At 40.6% G+C, this 22,250-nt stretch overlaps 1 protein-coding gene across 3 annotated transcripts in view; it reads right to left on the bottom strand.

Annotated features, from left to right (window-relative positions):
* Positions 1-22,250, bottom strand: part of il1rapl2 (interleukin 1 receptor accessory protein-like 2) — a 446,246-nt gene that overhangs the window by 53,940 nt on the left and 370,056 nt on the right. For all 3 annotated transcript variants that reach the window (XM_087847635.1, XM_035910998.2, XM_006781884.2), the window contains exon 7: positions 21,737-21,811. In XM_087847635.1, coding sequence (XP_087703761.1) covers positions 21,737-21,811 — 75 coding nt within the window. The remainder of the gene's footprint in view (positions 1-21,736; positions 21,812-22,250) is intronic.

Raw genomic sequence — 22,250 nt, 5'->3', positions numbered from 1 at the left:
ACTGCTTTCTCTTTTCTTATGGACAGAAATGTTGTGAATTCCCTTGGTCATTTTGACTAGAAATAAAAAGAAATAAACAAAACAAAAGTAGAGTGCTCTGTATTTTTGTTTTTTTAAAAAAAAAATTGTTTAATGCTCTTAAAGTTAGTTTTTAAATGACTGCTGTTGTAAGATCCCAGCATTACAAATATGAAGCAATGGCAGAGAGAACCTCCAGAAGAGAGTCAGTCCTTATAGATTTACATGTTGAAAGGTTTTGTCATGTAAATAACACAGTTATTTACACAGATGGCCACGCTGATTTGACAGTTATATATCAACACAGGTGGTTTTAGATGCTAGCGTTCTGGTATTTTGAGGCATAGCAGACAGCTAACGACAACGAGCCACTAGCCAACACAACCACTGTGGTAGTGGAAATGGTACAACAAGCTTGTTTTGGTGATTGAAACATTGCAGTGTTATTTAGCAACAGTGTTGTTCAAGTTACATGAAAGAAGTAATTAGTTACTTATTACTGATTACTTCTCCAAAGAAGTAATCCCGTTACATTACTGATTACTTTCTAGGGTAATTAGTTACTTGTTATTTAGTTACTTTAAAAACATGATACACACCTGAATACGTAATAAAGCAACAGACTTTTAGGCCCTATTTTATTTTTTTATGCGTAATCCATCATATAAAATTGAATCAAATGGAAACGTCTCTTTTTAAAAATTGTTTTAATCGTTTTAATCTTTTAACTTTATGCACATTGCATCAAGCAAAAATTAAATTATATGCAAGATTCTCTGACATGAAGAAATTGTTTAACATTTAAACCTATTGTCTGCATATTCCAGCATATAAAATAAAATAATGTTTTGTGTTTACACTTTTTCAAATAGATGCAAGTAAAACACAGCGGAAAATAAATAAAATCAAAGACTCAGCAGCTATTAAATCTATTGTCACCTGTTTATCAGGAGTGGGGCGGGTGGAGGTTTGCCCACAGCGGTCATGTCAGGGGGGGATCCGGGGGTTTCTCTGTGAATGCCACATTCCCGCGGCAGCGTGCTCGCTGCTCACTCAGATTTGAAGTTTAATTTTTCGCTGTAGAAAGAAGTTTTCTTCCCACACAGAGTGCACAGCGGACGCTAATGTTTTTGTCACTTTTTACGGACTAAAAATTAAAGTAATGTGAGTACTTCTATGCTTTAAACGCTGCTTGAAAAAAGTAATCAGATTACGCGTTACTGCCCATCTCTGTTTAGCAATAAGTAGCAGGTATGTATGTTTTTATCGTTGCATCCATAGAGTTACAATGAATGTAGCTTGCTTTCCAAGAATGTTATTGTTATAAAGTCTGGTACTATCCTCACTAGGGCCTAGGCGATATGGCCTAAAATCCATATCGTGATATAATTTGAAGCATGTGCGGTAACGATATATATCGCGATATATCGCAATATATTCTTTTCTTCTGTATTCTTTTCTTCTGAACCGATGTTTTAGTACAACTTTGGTAAGCGGCACTGCTTGATGGATTGTCAGAGCATTACGGCTGCCATAGTGAGAAGCTTCGCGGAGTAATCTGGGTCAAAAACTCCGTCTTATTCAGGTCCCAAAGTCAAACGAACACTAAGAGTTAAAAACGGTCTAAATTCTTTTGTCTTTAATAAAATCATCAGTGTTGCTGCTTTACCAGGTGTAACAATTAAGTTTAACATCCAGGAATCAATGAAAACAGAATTTATTAAATTTAACGGAGTTAGACGTTAACAGAAAGTTAGCTCGCTAGTTTCCACCTAAACATGACATACCATGTTCTGACTGAGAGAATTTTGAAACTAATTCAAACGTACAGCTTTGCTACCACTTCCAACATAAATGAAGACAGAAAACTAAACAGCAGTGGCGTTTGCAGGGTTACTGAAGTTGGACTACCTGGTATATAATGTTGTGCTACGTGATTGCTAGCGACACAGCTATGTTAGCATAACATTAGCACAGTGAAGCTGGAGGATGAACGCTAACTTTTCTTCCACTCGATAAAAGTTAACGTGAGGGATTCTGGTGGTCAGGGACAAATGCAATCACATAGCAGGATGCTATAAACGGGCCAAACTTCAGTCAAGAGAACAACTGAGATCATTCATCCACAATACGAGGTTAGTCATTAATATACTGCAACAACAAGTTTTTGACTTTCCCCATATTTCAAAAGTGCTTAAACTTTTTGCTATGACTGTCGCCCGCCATAATTTGCAGATGATAATGGTTGTAGCCGCTGCGATCGTGCTTTTGACCAAAACAGGCGCAGCTTGATGACATCATCAACATGCGCGATAGAGCGATATAGTCGCGGGGCCTTTCTCAATATGCGTACTTGTGCGTACTTGCGTTCTCGTGTACTCGTGATACGTCATCAGTCGGAGACCAAGTACTGTTCCAATTCGAAGTACGCATCAAGCCGAGAACGCGAAAAAGTCCCGGATGTGTTCTCGCTCCGCCCGTTTTATCGAGCATGCATCGGTGGTGACTTGTGTGGACTTGGTACAGCTAAATATCCCAGAATGCATTCCGTCCAAAACTCAAACGCGGCAATGGCGGACGAGCGGGGCTGAAAACTTTTAAATATTTCTGGGTCACAAAATAAACTTTTAAGTTCTTTTCAAGCGAGAATGTAGCTGTGTAAACTTCGAATATCTGCTCAGTTTATCAAGATATCATATATTTCCAAACGAGGTCTGACGTTTTCGGAGACGTCTGTGACCCGCCAGCTCCATAGCAGATAGCGAGGATGAGGATTATTACAGCCGGCGAGAACAGCGGACTCCCGGCAGATCGTTTTCAATCCCCCCCGCGGTCTTTTCGCTACTCAGGTTAAACAAACCCCAAACCCCAGTAGCTGTCTATTGTATTGAGTGTCCACTAAAATAAAAATAAAAGCGTTCTAACATCTCACCTGCTTGTTTTTATTAAGGTATGTACACGTATGTACATGTACACTATTTTTATTAATAGAGATTTCACTACTGAGGTTAAACATGATATATAAGTCACTTAGATCACTTCTAAATGTTAATGTTTGGCTTATTTCGGCTTTTTATTTGTTCCTGAGTAAACCGGTTTGGCTGTGATTAAAGTTAAGCTTCATAACATATTACTCACAGTTAAATTAAGGACGGCAGTAAAAACTCCGGACCTGTGACATCATCAAGTACGCTGGTGTTCCAATTGTACAAATCGCGAGTCCGTGCTCGCATTCTCGGGGAGTCCGTACTCCCGTGCGTTCTCGGCGAGTACGTACCTGCCGAGAACGCGAGTACGTACTCGCGTACTTGAGAATTGAGAAAGGGCCAAAATCTCTATCGTTGGCCAAATTTATATCGTTTCTATCGTATATCGTTTATATCGCCCACCCCTAATCCTCACCCATCTTTTTTCCACCCTCTTATCTTAACATTTTCATGTGTGGCTCCAAAAAAATTGAAAAAGCACCACAGACAAAAATACTGAGGGTTTGAAATGCCTTGTTTTGAAACGCTATGAGCATTACTGTCCTTCAAAGTTGTCAAAAACATGCTGTGTATCACTATCTTGAGTTCATAAAAACCCATTTTACAGCTAGTGAGATGAGCAGCTGTGCCTATTGTGGCGGGAGAGTGAGCGTAAGAGACCCTTTGACCCCCATTACACATCTAAAAGTGATAGAAACAAACTATTCCACTTAAGATTCCTCTATGATTTCTCTCCTCTTGCTCTTGCTCCCACAGCTGTTAAAAGTGTGAAAATGTTAAGAGGGATTAAAAAAAGGGAAAAAAGAGTGGTGCCCTGTGAGAGCATGCACACACACGGGCCAACAAAATAACGCCACAGACATGCATGTAATGTAATAAATCAATGCACCGACATGGAGACTGCAGAATCCATGATTATTTCTACAATAAAAGAGAAAACGCATATTTGTCATGTAAAACAAGCACTGCTGTCATCTTTCATTCTACTCTCTGTGTCTAGCATACAATGATTTCTTTCCCTGTTGTAAAATTAGCTATAGGGAACACATCTTTCCCCCCAGTAAGAACAACAACAAACCAAATTTAATTAGATAAGTGCGGGCTTTTGTTAGGGAATGAAAACTCATGTTGTAAACAAGTGCTTTTTCCTAAATTAACAAACAATTGTTTGAATGAATGCTCTTTCATGATCAAGACCTATGGGGTAAGAATTCACCCAGAACCAATGAAAGTCAACATATTTGAGAAACTCTCAAGGGGAAGTTGAAGATAATGCAAATAAGTAACAAATACACCACACGATATGTTTAAAGCTTTGTTTATACATTCATTGGACTGACTGACTTGCAATTGTTTTCTCTACAGTTGAATAAACATTGCAAAGAAATATACGTTTTCTCTAAAAACTGTAATCCAGAAGAGACCCCCAGAAAGCCTGAAGCACATTTTAGGTCTGCAGAGCACTTTAGTTTAGTTTATGGCCGTCAGGCTACGTCTGTAAACACAATAATTTTGTAGAGGAATATGTAATGGTAACATGCATCAATTATTCTGTTAGGCAACATAAAGTGCACTGATGGAATTTGTTACTTTAATACCTATACATGGCAGTTTTAAAGATCCATTACTATCTTTGAGTAAAATGACCATCAAATGTTCAGCTCAGTAAATCAACAGCTTAAAAGTCTGTGGTAGAAATGGGTAAGTACAGAGAGTGTAGGTGCTGGTCCTTAGATTTGATTCTTCTGCTCATCATAGACCTGCTGCATCTAGGGATGCACCGATACCGATACTGGTATCGGGTATCGGGGCCGATACTGTAAAATGTGTGTGTACTCATACTCGTAAAAGTTAACCGATACCATGAACCGATACTAACTTATTTCATTAATCAGAGGGTGGCTTGTCATTTCTGTTGTAGTTTTTTAGATTGGCCACTAGGGGGACATCCCGCGCTAAACAGGCACAGGGTTAGGCGAGTGAGACTGGCAGCTCCAGATAAAAAAGAGAAACTGGAGGCTGCTGTAGCTAGACTAAACAAAATGTCAGCAGTGTGGACCGGAACAGCCAAATTTAACTCAGGTTTTGGAAAAGCGATGAAAAATGTCAAGAGAAGCTCCACGGGCAGTTAAAATAACAGAGGCTCTGACTCATTTTATCGCTCTGGATGACCAGCCAATGCCGGTCGTAGAAAATCAGGGAGATAATGGTGCCAAAACTTTCTGAAGAGGTAAAGACAAGCAGTGTGTGCGCGATGTCAGTTCTTGGTTTAACGGCACAGTGGACTGATGATCCACGGGCAGATGAGGAGTTTGTTCGTCAATGCCGAATACTTAAGTTATTTTGTTTGTTTGTTTACAGTATGGACACTCTGCAATAATTTAAGTTTATTTTATTCTCAAACCTAATTTGTACTTATTTTATTCCAAACAGAAGTGTTTATTTATTATTCTGAAAGCTCGAGACAGTGCCAATAGTTCAGTGATATTTTGTTAAATTACAATGTGGAGACTTAGTGCTTATTTTTCACTTGAAATTTTTTTGTGGTCATTTTTATTAAGATTTTATTTTTTATCAGCAGAGAATAAAATAAAACCTGTCTTCCAATTCATTGTATTTGTGTGTGTGTGGTAGAAGTATCGGTTTTTGTACTCTTTATCGGCAAGTACTCAGATCCAAGTATCGGTATCGTATTGGTTTGAAAAAATTGGTATCGTTGCATCCCTAGCTGCATCCTAAAAAAAAGAGCTTGGGTGTCCAGTGGATAGAACAACATATATGACAGAGAACATTAACATGTAATCTCAAAGACTATCTTTGATGTTGAGTGGACTGAAACTATGTAGACGAGATGTCACTCCTGAAACATTTGGGTTTTTGTATTTTTAATTGTGCACAAATCCCCAAGGTCCTTTGTCATTGGCTGGATTTGCACAAGGAGCTATAGTTTAAGCATCTCGGGGTCTTGTTCACGAGTGATGGGAGAAGGGAGTGGGAGATCGACAGACGGATTGGTGCTGCAGCTGCAGTGATGCAGACACTGTACTGGTCCGTCATGGTGAAGAGAGAGCTGAATGTAAAAGCGAAGCTCTCAATTTACCGGTCAATCTACGTCCCTACCCTCACCTATGGTTATGAGCTGTGGGTAGTGACCGAAAGAACGAGATCGCGGATACAAGTGGCGGAAATGGGATTCCTCCGAAGGGTGACTGGCCTCTCCCTTAGAGATAGGGTGAGAGGTTCAGCCATCCAGGAGGGAGGAGCTCAGAGTAGAGCCGCTGCTCCTCCACATCGAAAGGAGCCAGTTGAGGTGGCTCGGGTATCTGACAAGGATGCCTCCCGGGTGAGGTGTTCCAGGCATGTCCCACCGGGAGGAGGCCCTGGGCGGACCCAGGACACGGTGGAGAGATTATATCTCTCGGCTGGCCTGGGAACACCTTGGTGTTCCCCCGGACAAGCTGGAGGAGGTAGCTGGGGAGAGGGAGGTCTGGGCTTCTCTGCTTAGGCTGCTGCCCCCGCAACCTGGCCTCGGATAAGCGGAAGAAGATGGATGGATGGATGGATGGATGGATGGATTAGACCAATAGAAGGAGGTCAGTTGTATTGATTGTTGATTGATGCCAAAAAGAACCATTACCAAAAGAAATATAACCATCACTGCTAAACGTCCAAATTGTAGCTGTTTACTTCACAGCAACTGACAACCAGTATCAGCTATATAATGGTAAGTCCATTATGGGCAGACAGATCAGATAAAGATAGAAGTTTGTTGATAAACTTTTTTCAAATTGGCTAGCAAATAGAAATAACCTTTTACCCACATTCTGTTTGGTTTGTTACCATTAAATGTGGTAACATATTGAACAATGACAGATATGAACCACAATTTGATACATTGGTTGCTTTAAGTTTAAAAAAAGAAACATCTTAAGTTCATGACACCATATTATGTGTCAGCACACCTCTGATATTGTAAAGCAACAGACACTGTAGGTACTGCAGACACTGCATGGTGGAAATCCAGTCTCACTCCAGTCATTAATCCTTTCAGTTTCATTCACACATATCATGCACACACACTCAGTGGTGTACTTTATGTGGATTTTCAAAGGGGATTTGTTCTTAATAAAAATCCAATTCTGACTCCACAGGATCCTTATCCCGCTGAGAGAGTGGGGGTTTGAAGAAGACAGAGGCGGAGTGGGAATACTGCAGCAGAATTAAACGGACAGTGATGGAAACACAGAAAAGACTGTACAACAACAGCCAGGATCACTCTCTCTCTCTCTTTTTTTTAAGACAGCTGGTTCTTAACTATTGAGTTATAATTTAAGGCACTTTAATTAGCTTACTGTAAACTGTGTTGCATTAATCCATCCACCCCAGTTAAACAGTTTGAATCACCCGAAGTAGAAGGCACTCAGAGGACAACTGCTCCTCCCGAACCTTGACTTAACCCACCCAGCTAATGAGATAAGGGTGGGCTTTTGTTACGGAATGAAAACTCATATTGTACCCAGTGTAGCAAAGGTGGCTTAGACTTGTACCTAATCCGTTAAGGCTAACCTCAGACACCTTTAGGGAATGCTCATTTCTGCCTCTTGTATTGATGATCCTACTCTTTCAGTCACTACACACAGCTCACCATAAATGAAAGTAGGAATGTACACTGACCAATAAATCAATATTTTCAGCTCCATGCCAAAGTCTCTCCTCCCCACAACATCCCAGTACAATTTCTACATCTCTACAGATGCACCAATCCATCTGTCAAGCTCTCACTGCTTTCCTCCCTCACTCAGGAGCAATACCTCAAGATACTTAAACTCTTCCACTTGGGGAAGCAACGTAGCCCTAACCCAGAGTGGATGGCCCACCCTTTACTGAAATGGAAGGTTAATCTCAGACCTATGTGTGCGTTAATTCTCATATGTAGCCACCTAGCACCATCTTTCTCAGTGAGGGCTCAAGGTCACTGCCTGGTGAAACCAGAAAGGCAAAAATAGTCCATTTAACTAGAAAACTTCATCTTATTGGCTGTAAGAAACTCTGTACACAACCATTATACACATTATTCAGCAGATCAGCATGCATTGGATGATGGATAAAGTATAACACTGTGTGGTTATGGTAAAAATATGTCTGTGTGACAAAAAGTCAGACTACAAGAAACAAAATTAACACTGGTCAAAATCTGGACTCACTAGAAAAAGGTACACACTCTCTACAAATCTAACTATGACAGAGGGAATCTGTATCTCCATAAACTTAGGCCCATCAGTATTTGGATAATGCCATCCATTCATCCGTTCTCTTCAACGTATCCACTTTAGAGTTGCAGAAATTTATCTCAGCTGTCACAGGGCGGGAGGCAGGATACGTCCCGGGCAGGTCGTCAATCTGTCACCAGATTAACACGTAGAGACAGAAAACCATTCACACCTACGGCCAATTTAGAATCACCAGTTAACCTAACCCCCATGTCTTTGGACTGTACCCAGAGAGAATCCACGAAGACACAAGCAGGACGCAGGACCAATTGCTGTGAGGAGACATTTCTAACCACTGCACCACCCTGCCGCCCTTGGGCAATGACATAAGTTAAAAAAATAAAACATCCTCTGATTTACAATCCATTGTGGTTGTGTACAAAGATTCAAGACATAATTGAAGTGCCAACTTTATCAAATTAAAGCTGTGCTTCAATCACATCAAGATTGCTTTATTTAAAATTCACTGTGATGCTGCACAGAGGCAAACTTACATGGAAAACTGTGTCCCTCCAAATCCTCACTTGTATGCCTGCATGCTTGTTTTTGCATTGCTGTTATTGACAACTTTTAGTCCATTTGATGGACAAACTACTGGACTACGTGTATTATTACCAGGTTGTTCATCTTGACTCCAAAAACTAACTCAATGAGGTTTGAGTTTCAGTGGTAGGTATTTGAAATCATAAAACCAAAGACATGTAAAATATGATTTTTAGGATTTTTCTGACACATCTGGCTTAAATAACAGAAAAAAAATATAACCTACCAAATTCATGCTGTACATATGTTTTTCTATATAATCTTACCTCCTTGTAAAGTTATTTGCCTGCTTAAGGCATGAAGTGATATTTATGTAATTCACTAAACAGACAAACTAACTTGAAAGAATGAATGTTGTTGTGAATAATAAATATTTACAGCCTCCAGGCATTAAATTATGCAATAATTAATCGAGGTTAATGCCACACTGTTGCCTTTCTGTGTAATGATGTTAAATAACCAGTGCACTTGATTGTCAATCAATCAGAGTCTGTCTCACACCGGAGATCAAGGAACACACTTAAACGCTGAGCTACAGCTTCGGGGTCTGAGGCTTTAAGGTATTTGCTTTCTAAAATGCAGCTTTGAAGTCACATCAACTGACTCAAGTCAGTGTGCCAACCAAGAGAAAAAAGGAAGATTCCGATGATGTCGTTTGGGTTTCAAATCCTCATCCCTGAAGCTTGACAGGTGGTTCTTTAAAGTTGGAGGCTCTCCCCATTAGAGAAGACATGTGACTTCACAGCAATGTGATTTACCGTTCTGTCCTTAGAAACATTTTTAAACATCTCCGGCATGATCCACTTCTCAGCTGTATGTTGATGCTACATCAAACACACATAGTACTCATCCCAGCTTCAAAATTATGGAAGTACAACATCTGATGATTTGCAGATTTGGAGAACTACTTTAGCACCCAGTGTAATCTAGACTAATTAATAATTATACAAATGTCACCAGTACAAAAACACTCCTCCCTCATATGTGCAAAATACAGCCTGCTTTTAACGTCCAAATGGTACTTTAAAGTTGCATTAAATACAATCCTAGTATTAACAGGTGTTCAAATGACTATTTAAGGCCCCGACCACATAAGCCTAGAGACTGGTCAGTATCTGACAACCACAGGTGTTAAGGAAAAATGCGTATTCTCCAGCTGGGTTTCAAGAGGATTGAAGAATGGTTTCAATGTAAATTTCTTACCTCTTATATACAGTATCTAATGCTGTATTTTCATTGTCATTGCACTGAAAAACATGTAATTATTACCCAGTAATGGCCTCATTTCCTGCATCATATAATTATAATATTGCAGGCTTGCAGGTTGAAACCTGAGTCTTTCATTCATTTTTGAAACATGACATGGAAGATGATTTAATACTTTTTTATCGTATTCTGTTCACACACACATAGACAGGCTTAACCACTATTTGACCTTGGGCTACAAATGGTTCAGTTTTCTTCCTAACTATCCTCTCTCCCAGCGACATACACCTGTGACCTTGGAGCCCACTTCTTTCTTTTCTTGCCGTTTTTTTTTGTCCTGTAAAAACAGATGGATACAGGTGTTTTCACCACCTCAGCTCCACTGCAGACATTTCTCACCCTCTTTGCTTTCTCTCTCTCTTTCTCTCTCTGCAAGTCCCTCCTTCTCCATCAAGGTAGCAAACAAAAGCCGATTACCATATTCATGAGCCCCCCGATGACAAATGAAAGCAGGAGTAAAAGAAAGAACAAAACCCATTCTTTATTGCGCGTCCATCGCATATTGATCATCCTTTCAACTGCAATTATTTTCTCAATCCCTTTGATGCTCTTACTCCACCCTCACAACTTTGATTTTCACTCTATTTTTGCTCTCCTGTCTGTCAAAAGCCCGTTTAGATCGAGGGAGAGAACTGTCCGTGTGAACATTATGACGCTGATGGAAAGGCTAAGCACCTTGTACTAGCTTATGTAATGCAATGTACCGTGTGTCCTACGTGTGATAGAGAGGGGTAAAAAAATCAATCAAACATCCTTTTTTCCTCCTGCTTGCTAGCGCTAACATTAGCTGTTTAGCTGCCAGAGGAGGACAAGGGTGGAGCGGCGAGCAGTAGTGGAGATATTTTCATTAAAAAACAATACAAGTACACTACAGTACAGAACAAAAACATTACTCCACATTATACTGCTTACAGAACGTTGGCTCTTTGGAAGCATCTGCACAGACAGCATGCTAACACAAAGCTAGCAAAAAACCCAGAGTGATGCTAAAGCCTGACTGTATGCTGACCTGACCCCAGTCCAACAGTCAGAGCCTGAAGTGAGTGATGAGCAGTCAGGCTTGCACCCTTTGTTTCTACCTGTTCATGTTTCTAAAGTAGAATCGCTGTGACGATGGCTTTGAAGACTCTTAGAGCTGGATTTTCATTTTTGCTTCATGTCCTCGGCTTTGTTTTTACACCTAAACAGTAAGAGATCACATGTGTCCTGATTAGGATTGGGATTTGTGTTGAGTGTGGGACTGTAGCCTGTGGGTTTCTGTTGTTAACTGGTAATTATGAGACAGTGAGTTTCAGGTCATTTGTTGGAGTAATGAGAAAGTAATACAATGAGTAGTGTCCTGAATTACTTTCTCTGGTGAGTAATTAAGTAATGCACTGCATTACTTTAAGAAAAGTAATGGGTAATGTGTAACAAAACACTGATTATGAAGCGAGTTCAACATATCCAGGAAATCCTTTTGATGCTCTGGCTTTGCTTACAAGAACGTTGGCAATCAGGCAAGAGGTCGCAGCAGCGCAGCTCCTTAAGTCGAGCCAGGGTTCTCCAAATTAGCTATGAGGCTTTCACATGACAAGAGTGGTGACCAATCAGAAACAGGAGGGGTTAACTAATATTACCAAAAAAGGAGTTTGAAAGAATACAGAGAGATTTAAAACACAATGCAGTGCACAAGCACTTGCTATAGCTAAAGCGTGTGAGTGTGTGGAAAAGGATTAAAAGGCAATACATATATATATATATATATATATATACACACACACAGGGTGGGCCATTTATATGGATACACCGTAATAACATGGGAATGGTTGGTGATATTAAGGTCCTGTTTGTGGCACATGACCCGGTTACTGCATTCCCCAGATATCAACACAATTTCGAACCGCTCCTCAGGTGTTAACCTCTTCGACATGTCAATGGCTGTGAACAAAGAGAAACTTTAACTCATGAAAGAATAAAGTTATGTTGAAACCAAGCACACCATTGTTTTTCTTCTGACATTACCAATAAGTTTGATGTGTCACATGGCCCTCTTCCTATTGAAAAAAACAAAAGTTGTATCCAAGATGGCCGACTTCTAAATGGCCACCATGGTCACCACCAGTGTTGGGTAAGTTACTTTAAATTAGTAACTTAGTTACATTACTAGTTACTTCTATCAAAAGTAACTCAGTTACTTCAAGTTACTCGTTACTTTCAAAGTAACTAGTTACTAGGGAAAGTAACTTTAGTTTTACTCAGAATTCTCTTGTTAATGTGTTGCTTCCATAACTTTGCCAGTCTTCTAGCTTGTTTACTTGCCACAAGTGCACTGTGCCACCTACCAATAGAAAGGAAAAGATAATGTGCATATTTCCACGAGAGAAATCCCACGCCTGGACCGTCATTGACTGCTGCCATGATTCTAGCCTACATCACAGCGTCATGTGCGCCTTTTACATCCAACACAAAAACTGCAGTCGTGATGCTTTGATTGTACTCAGAACTCTGAAATTCTGCCTTCTGAATAGGAAGATGTAGGCAACACCAGACTTCAGATGAGCTGCATACAGGGCTGGACTGGGACAAAAAATTGGCCTGGGCATTTTGACTAGAGACCGGCCCACCATTATAGGAAAAATCATAAAGCCTTTGAATGAAAACAAACGCTGTTGTGACAGTGATGTACACTGTCTTGATGGTATATATGCATCAATCTATCAATCGTTTGTTGTAAGATTCAGATAATTATCTTTTAAAAGCTAGACATTTTAAATGAGAATAAGAAAGTAAATGGTAAATGGCCTGTATTTGTATAGCGCTTTTACTAGTCCCCCCTAGGGACCCCAAAGCGCTTTACACACCCAGTCATCCACCCATTCACACACACATTCACACACTGGTGGAGGCAAGTTACAGTTGTAGCCACAACTACCCTGGGGCACACTGACAGAAGCGAGGCTGCCATATCGTGCCATCGCCCCTTCTGGCCAACACCAGTAGGCGGTAGGTGAAGTGTGTTGCCCAAGGACACAACGACCGAGACTGTCCAAGCCGGGGCTCGAACCAGCAACCTTCCGATTACAAGGCGAACTCCCAACTCTTGAGCCACGATCGAAAGAAAAGCATTTCCTTGTGCCCACCTCTCCCTGTTAATGCCCTACCTGGCCCCCCTGGCAAAACTTTGCTAGATCCGCACCTGCACAGTTACCAGCTGTCAGCTACTTAGAAAAGGATCCTGGTGTTATTTGTCTCTCAGAAACAGTTTACAGTTTACTAAAAGGTAAACCTGTTTCTCCATCACCTGTTCAGCTCTGATGATTCAGTAAGGACATCTCCTGGTTTCATCTTCATGTTTCCCTCTGACCAGATAACCAAACCGATATCATGACCAGCAGCTTTTTTGCAGCTGCAGCTCCAGCAAACATCAGCTGATACTAGAAATTAATATTAAATAAATTCTAACAACAGCTGATCAAGCTTAAACGTGCTGCTGTTGTTTAACGCGACATCCGCTGGTTTCTACTTTCTGGCGCGAAGTGGGCGATAAACAAACAAGAGAGCCGATCAGCTGATCATTGATCAGTTTTTATGATTGAAGTAGAAACAGGAGATGGAGGGGGGAGAATGAAAGAAGAAGAGGCAGCTGTGCAGCAAACACAGAATAAATCCAGCTTTGTGCCTTTTTCATTGTAGCTGAATTACGGGACAAACTGTTCCTTTTCACCTCAATAAGAAACGCGTAATATTTTCTCTGAATACCAGACGGGACGGTTGGCAACTCTAATAACTTATGAACAAAATAAAGTTCAACATCATTAACTTCATAGCACCCACCCAGCTGTATAGGTCATACGTCATGCTAGCTAGTACGCAGTACGGAAAAAGTCAGAATAACGAAAATAAACTCCACCTAAACTTGGTTTATATCTGACCCAGATAGACTGCAGGTCATAACTTCTTACCTGAAGTTCACACTTGGACCGGCGGCCGCCTCGGGTCTCTTTTCCTTCTGCGTCCCCTTTCCCTCATCCACCTGCTGGCCTCCACCACTTGCTAACGTTACTGAATCTGTGGAAACTCCGCGATAGCCACCACACGAAGTAACGAGTAACGACCCTATCTAAATCCCAGTAACGACTAACGCGTTCTTGATTTTGGCATAATAACTAGTTACCGTGCTCGTTACCACAATAATAACGTAGTTACTGTAACGCGTTACTTAATAACGCGTTAGTCCCAACACTGGTCACCACCCATCTTGAGGAGTTTGCCCCCTCACATATACTAATGTGCCACAAACAGGACTTTAATATCACCAACCATTCCCATGTTATTACGGTGTATCCATATAAATGGCCCACCCTGTATATATATATATCTATATGTGTGTGTGTTTGTATGTATGTGTGTGTGTGTGTGTGTGTGTGTACCGTTTATCAAAGTGGAGAAGTGCTTTGTAGGAAAGTGTAATTGACGCCAGGAGAGAAAGCCACTAAAAAATGCCAACTGTGTGTAATCAGCCTCAATCAGCATCGCAGTTAAATGGTGCGTGAGCAAATAACAAACAAATATGAAAACAGAATTCAAACTGCCAAGTATATTTAGCCTACCTGGAAATTTTTATGATTCCATTAAGTATGAGGTTCTCTGTTTTATAAGATCTGTAGCTTGCTTCCACCAGTGTGTGATTTCTTTTGTTTCTGCTTCCTCTCACCTTGTCTGCGTTCTGTCCCTCACTATAATTTACTGATTGTGTCCTCGTGCTCTCACTATTTATCACGTCTATACAGAATTAAAAACAATTCTTAGAATTGTTTAATTAAAATTGGGACTGTGTGTAAAGCTGTCTGTAATGTAACATTTATTGTTCATATTTTTTGTCATAACCTTTGAATTGAAGCTGAAAGTTTGCACTTTAATCACATCTAAATTGTTTCATTTCAAATCCACTGTGATGCAGAAGAAATACAAAAACTGCATCTCCGTCCAAAAACCTTTGGACTCTATATTGTCGCATGTCTGCATTTTGAGTTTACTCTAGCAGCCTCCTGTTGTTCCTGTTTTTCTGTGTTTAAAGGACTTCTTTAGTATGTGTGTGTGTGTTTTGGACAGTCAGAACACGGCAAGGACACTTTGAGAAGGTCAGTCAAGCAAATACCTAATCAACAGGTCTAATCTATTAGCGTACATAATTGTTTTAATTTTAATGCAGTTCAACCTGAAGCACACTGATTATATTTAAGTAAACTGCACTGCACAAATAAACTTGACTCCCACTGATCTTACTGTGATCTGCTTCTTCTTCTGAATCTGTAATGGAAACACAAGAGTCTTTTGAACATTCATAGAGTTACATTTCTCCTTTCCTTATTTCCTTTTCATCATTGTTTGCTCCTCACTTCTTCCCTTTGATTCTATCTACATATTGCACTTCTTATTTTATCACTTCCTATCTCTTCTCTTGTTGTTCCATTGTTACTATCGCGTCCTCATTTTCTTTCCTTTTTTTATATCTCGGCTGCCTTTTTAAACTTTTTTTTCTTCTCTTGCCAATTTTTGCTTTACTTTTTTTTCATTTCTGAGCTGTTTTTATGCCACTCTTTCCAACTTTTTTGTGCATCCATGCTGACAGGTTATCAACCCCTCATTTTTTCATAATTTGTTCAATCAAATATGCGCTATGCACTATTGCACATGTAAATATAAAACTGCTATACGTATTGTTATTGTCAGTTGTCAGAAGCTTTTACCTTCATTCCTATGTACTTTGTTTTTCCTTGCTTCCTTCTATCCTTCCTTTTCCTGCATTTTTACCCTCCTCACCTTCTGTCCTTTACTTTTTCAGTGGTACTACAGCAATAACATTCCTGTTTTGCCACTGTATGTTTCTGCTGCCGATCATTTGATGGAATTCGGTGCAGAATGATGCAGCAGAATGACTCCAGAATCTCTCTGAAGGATGGATGTCGGGAACATTAAGACCTTTCTTGCATTCATTTTATCCCGCTCTTACCTCACATTATCTTTCTGTGACAGGTTGAAGGGGAATATTGATATGGTGCCTCACAGTTTTAAAGCATTTGAAGAAAAAATAAAAGGCTGAATGAGCTTTAAAGAGAAAGACAAAAGGACAGTTAGAGATATAGAGAGTGTGATGGAGGGAAGATATACAGATGGAAGGAAGGTGAGATAGAGGCAGACACGGCGCAGAGGGAGACAGACGTAGAGAGATAAATACGATGGCAGAGGAAAAAGACAGAGACAGACAGAGAAAAAGAAGACAGGGGGGGGGGGGGGGGGCAGTAAAGAGAAGAAAGCTTACCTCCTTATCTTCCCCTGCCTTTCACAGCAAACCTCACAGCAGCATCTAATACTGCTCTATGTGTGAAAGTATCAGAGAGCGTGACTTGTTTGTGTGGTGTCTAAACTCAGGCAGCAGCTAATGAAACTGAAATGAAAACATCAATCTGTGCAACGACTTCAAATGTTTATCAAAATCAAGAATAAATTTGGCGAATGTGCGCTTGACGTCCACGTGGCTAATTCATCTGCATAATGCTAAAAAGCACAGGTTGTGTGCCTGTGTGTGCTTAGGTGATTTCCATGAAGGCTATTTAACTCCCAGAGTGCTTGGCGTGTCATTGGGAAATGAACATCAGCAGCTGAGGTTTAATTGAAGGATAATTTATGGAACAAAACATAATTATTTTTTTTTTTAAATTAAATTAAATTAAATTAAATTATATTTTATTATATTTTCTTCTACTGTACCATGCTGCTGAGTGACTGCTGCTCGTCAAACACATTTCATTGCAATGTTGACCCTGTGCTAACTTGCATATGACAAATAAAACTGAAAACTGAAACAAAACACAGAGAGTGTCAGTAAAAAACACAAAAAACGCTGCCGGTCAGATCGGCCACCTTCGGGCTTGGACACGTTACTACTAAACACTGCTTTTTGGTCTCTGGGTCACAGCTGGAGACCCGACTCTCATTATCGGTGACGATCCTTGACATGAAGGTTGGGTGAGTCTAACACAAAGTGGGGATTTAAAAGCAGCAGCAGCACAGCTATGAAGGGGGAGACGGACCAACTTTAAGCCAACTTTGGTTGTTTTATAATCTGGATGTTAGCAATATTTCTGTCTTAAAACAAAAAGTGTGGAAGCGAATTAATTTTGTTGTGTTATAAAATCTAAATATAAGGTCAGATGTACTTCATTTAAATATTATTTTGCTATTATGTTATTTTTGTCTCACAGCAGCCAAAAACAAGAAAAACATCCATAAAACAGAGAATCACTTAAAAGAATCTCAATAAAGGAGAAAACTGAAAAAGAAGTGAAGCATTTAGATGCCTTAAAAAGCTTGCTCTGAATTTTATGAATGGCTGAGTTTGATTGTGTAGTAGACCTCTAGTGGTCACGTGAATGAGTGCATGTTAAAATCTCCGATGGGGCTGTTACTCAGGAAAAGTTCTAGAACTGCGACTACTTTCAAAATGACCGTCCCAGTCACCAGCCTGCAGAGAGATTTTGAACTGTTTAGTTCTTCCTCTGCCCATTCAAAGCAAATCAGGCAATAAATAATAGCCTTAAATCAATGAAATGGTTCCAAAGTATCCCAACAACAACTAATCCCAAACTGATGCCAAAGACATGAAGCACGACAGCGTTACAGCGACACATCCTCTGCACCGAATGCGTCACATGCGATAGATTTGAAATGAGCTGGCAGGCTGTGTTTGGAACATAGATCCAGCTTGGTCATCAGAATAGCAACACTTTGCTGTGATGACAAGAGAAAAAAATTAGGAGTTGACAGATAGATGGAAACAGGAATCAAAGAGTTGGAGGCCATTAGGGTGGATGTCTGAGAAAGATGGATGGACAGACGTCAGAGGCGTGTGACAGTCCAACAATTAGCTGAGCTTCACCGGGTTTAAATATCGATCTGAGAACTATGATTATTGAATTAAATGATGAACCTTAATTTGTTGAGCCTGCGATGAGCAGAAAGCACATTTTACAGTGTTAAATTAGACTGCGAGTCATATCGCGGTGTCTCATAATTTCAGCAACACTGATCTTATACTCACATTGGTTCTCAATCTTTATGCTCCGTTTGTCAGGGTGCGTTGTCACTTCCACTTCTCTGTTATGCTGGGAAAAATAATGGCAACTAATCGTTTCCTGAAGACTCAGTTAAACATGCCCAGTTTTGGAAATGTTTGTTTTTGACTTCCAATTTGAATATATTTCTAACTGTGACAGTTTGGAAACAATCAAAGAGTTTAATTGGCAACAAAAATGTATTAAGAGATGGAAACTCTGGATGTGTTTAAAGAGGCAGAAAACATATTTTATTCTTTGGACTCCATCCAAAGTATTACCATTGATTAGATAAAAACACAGCAAGTCTTCCAATAACTCATTTATTCTCGTCTCTTTCACATATTTAAGTTGCTCATCCTTAGCAGTAGTACTTAACATTTATTACAAAGCTGCACATTCAGAGTAAGGATGAATTTCCAGGATATCCGGGATGTGTGTAGAACTCCTCAAACACTGTTAGCTTTTCTGATTTTACTTTTGATTTCTTTTAACACAAATATCACAAATTTATGTTTAATAGTTATTTTTGTCTGTTTGTTGCCTCTAGACCATGTCGGCATAGTAACAGGAAGTGAAACAAATTGCATGTATAACCCAAGGCATTATGGAATAATGACAAAAGCGGTGGCGAGCAGGACGGCAGAGAGAAGGAAAAAGGAAATAAAACCGATATTAAAGGAAATAGAAAGTGAAGGTACCGAAGATGAAATGAGACAGAAAGAATAAAAGGATGGAAAGAAGAGAAAAAAATGAGTGAAAGTGTAAATATAAAGAAGAAGAGTGGAGCAGACGAGTGGAGGAGAGAGGGGGGTGGAGGAAAATGAAGAACATAACTGTGGTTGCTGATGTAAATCTCCCCCAGGTTAAAACAAGATGATAATTAAAAATGTACCACAGGGTCACACTGTGGCTGTGTGTGTGTGTTTGTGTTTGGTAGGGGTGAGAATGCAGTGCCCATTAAAAGGTGTCCCTGCTGCAATCAGTTTACAGAGGCCTTAGGGCCTATTTGTTACTACATCAATCTGGAGTTAATGGAAACACACAAAAGCGCAGACTTGTGCACACATCCAAACACATTTCTGCCTACAGTGCTAACATTGTCAGAAAGACCGCCAAACAGCAGGGCAGACACACACACACGCGCATGCATGACAGGTTTATACACTTAGACACACACAACACACGTGCAGCTGGGAACGAAGGCAGCCAACTGGGCCATCCTCAGAGCACAGCGCACACTGATCGGTACACAAGCAAATCTTAATGAGATCCTTTCAGCACTGAATTTTTCATGTTTCTCTCATAGATTCTTCACCTCACCTTTCTTGTTTTTTCATGAGCAGCTTATAGATTTTTTCTTCACCTTCCCGTTAGACGTCACGTTTCCTGTTGCTTTCGTTATATTGCTGCAGCGACGGCACTTAAATGTCATTTTTTTGAGGCTGATATAATTTGCCAATCCAAACAAACTTTTACTCTCATCTGAAAATCATCTACTGAAGATGAGTCGAAGTGAAAGGACGGGAATTTTTTAAATGTCACGGTTTTGACTCTCTGCCAGGTCGCATCAGTAGATAAGGCAGCTCTGCAGCGAGTGCCGTGTGGGTGCTGCAAATATTTAAGCGCAGAGTAAATTGGTTTGAGAACATATCTGCACATAAGTCATTGTTAGTCGTTGACTGGGGGAGATAAAAGAACACAGACGCGACGGGACTGCAAAGGATAAAGTGCACGCTGACAGGCTCACCGAGCCACCGTCTCTGCATTATCTCACATGAGACTCTAAATCTCTGCCTGCTGTTCAGTGGTCAAAGCTGACCTCTAGCTTTCTAACCGATGGAGCCAATGACCCTTCAGGGTTCAGTAAAGTATCCTTTTACAAAGCCCCTAGGAGCTATACCAGCTGATGTGATTATTTTGGCCAATTGGCTTCGGTCTGATTCACAAACCAGGCTAAATGTAGAAGACGTTTGCAAATATAAAAACACACTGACTGAACTGTATATGGGCACTTTGTATTGTAAGGTAAAGACCCCATAATAATACAGAGAAAACCCCAACGATAAACGGACCCCCCTTGAGCAGGCATTTGGTGACAGTGGAAAAGAAAAGCTCCCTTTTAATAGGAAGTACCCTGTGGCAGAACCAGGTTCAGGGATGGGCAGCCGTCTGCCGTGACCGGTTTGGGGTGAGGACAGGAAGACAGGACAGAAGACTCTCAATAGGTCTGTCCCAAAACCTAGGCCGCTTCCTTTGGAGGCTGATTACGTTACAACCAGGCGACGAAGGCTGTCCCAATTCGAAGGCTGCTCCGAATGTGGCTGAAAAATGTGTCCTTTATTTCCCCAAATTTGAAGGATGGGTCGGGTGTATCCTTCGTGGCCCAACATTTGCCAGAATTTATAGTGCGGCCCAGCCAATTCCAGTTTCCAACAATGGTGGCAGCTACTAAGTTTTAATATTACTCTTATTACTCTTTCTGGGTCACAAAATAAACGTTTTACATATTTTCAGGCGAGAATGTAGCTGTCTAAACTTCAAATATCTGCTCGGTTTATCAAGACATCGCATATTTACAAAAGTGCTCCGACGTTTTCGGAGACGTCTGTTACCCAGCTCGAAGCTGACGAGTCACCAGAGCCGGCGAGAACACCGGACTCTCGCCACAAAATGTTTTCAGATCCCCACGGTCTTTCACTACTCAGGTTAATCAGTTAGATAACCTAAAAATCTTATTGTTTGGCTTTTTTCTGTATTTTATTTGTTCGTGAGTAAATCAGTTTGGCTGAGATTAAAATTATTAGATTAGATTAAATAAAACTTCATTAATCCATCGGGTGGGTTCCTCCTTTTTTTTTCACACAGCTGAAAAAACGTCAAACAGAAAACTGATTAAACAGAAGTGTGAGATGGTCAAGAATTTACGCCAGTGTCCTGTTATATTTTAGATAGCAAGGAGCAGACGGTCGAGTTTATTAAACTCCACCGAGACAGCAGTGACGCAAATCTGAAGGCTAGACCGTCCCATTTCACAGCCTCGCACTTCTGGCCTTCTCGGTCTTCGGCCCACGTAGACCGCGAAGGCCGGGTCCTCCGAAGGATGCAGCCTAGGTTTTGGGACACAGCTAATAATCTCCACTAACTTAACTCCCGTGAGGCGGCCCTAACTATTTTGTTTGCAGTAGTTAAAAAAAGACAATGACTGCTAAATGTAAATGACAGATCTGCAGAATCAATCAATCAGCTGTACGCTTATCTGCATCTTTCATCATCAAGATGCAGAACCGTTAACACATTCAAGTAGACTTCCATCGCTAAAGTTCACGCATGACTGAAAGGCCACAGTAAAGTGAAATGGATCACATGCGCTGCCACAGGCTGAAACCAAAGTGTTCGTGGAAACGCCCTGATGGAGCACGCCATTCCATGAAGAGACACCAAAGTGATGAGCACTTCGCACCAAGAATGGAGATGCCATTCTAAAAATAAGGACCTAGAGGATCATCACCCGAAACCAAGGATAAAGAAATAGAGAGGAATTGCTGTTCCTCACCAGGTGTGACTTCTATCACTGTGTCTTGTCTGTCTGGGGGGAAAAGGACCTTGGGAGGTTGTGTGGTCTGGAGAGCTAAAAGAGAGAAAAGAGAGGAAGAAGATCATCATTAGAAGTGTGCTGGGCTTTGGACATAACATATATTATCACTTTACAGAGTTGCCATTTTTAGAAAGAAACATTCATTTTACAACATTACGCTGTTGATAGAAAAACAATAGAAAACCAGGAAGAGCCCCGAGGGAGAGCTGACCTTTGCCCCCATCAATTGATCAATGGCCTGCAGTATCACAAAGCCAAATATAAAGAGAATGGAGCTACCCAGCTGTCAAACCAACTAGACGCTGCCTCAGTCACAGAGGCAGCTCACAACACAACTTTTCTCACCTAATGATTCCTTCTTGTCCCTGTGCAGGTGAACCTGTTGATGAACTGCCTTTGTCCTCTGATGACTAGCAGCGCTCTCTGCTTCCACTCCTACCACCTTCCCATTTTACCTCACTGACTCTGAAAA

Source organism: Neolamprologus brichardi, chromosome 2 (assembly GCF_056152115.1).
Source record: "Neolamprologus brichardi isolate AB-2024 chromosome 2, ASM5615211v1, whole genome shotgun sequence".
Classification (NCBI taxonomy): Eukaryota; Metazoa; Chordata; class Actinopteri; order Cichliformes; family Cichlidae; genus Neolamprologus; species Neolamprologus brichardi.
Note: the sequence above shows the minus strand (reverse complement) of the source record. Positions and strands in the feature narration are given on the sequence as shown.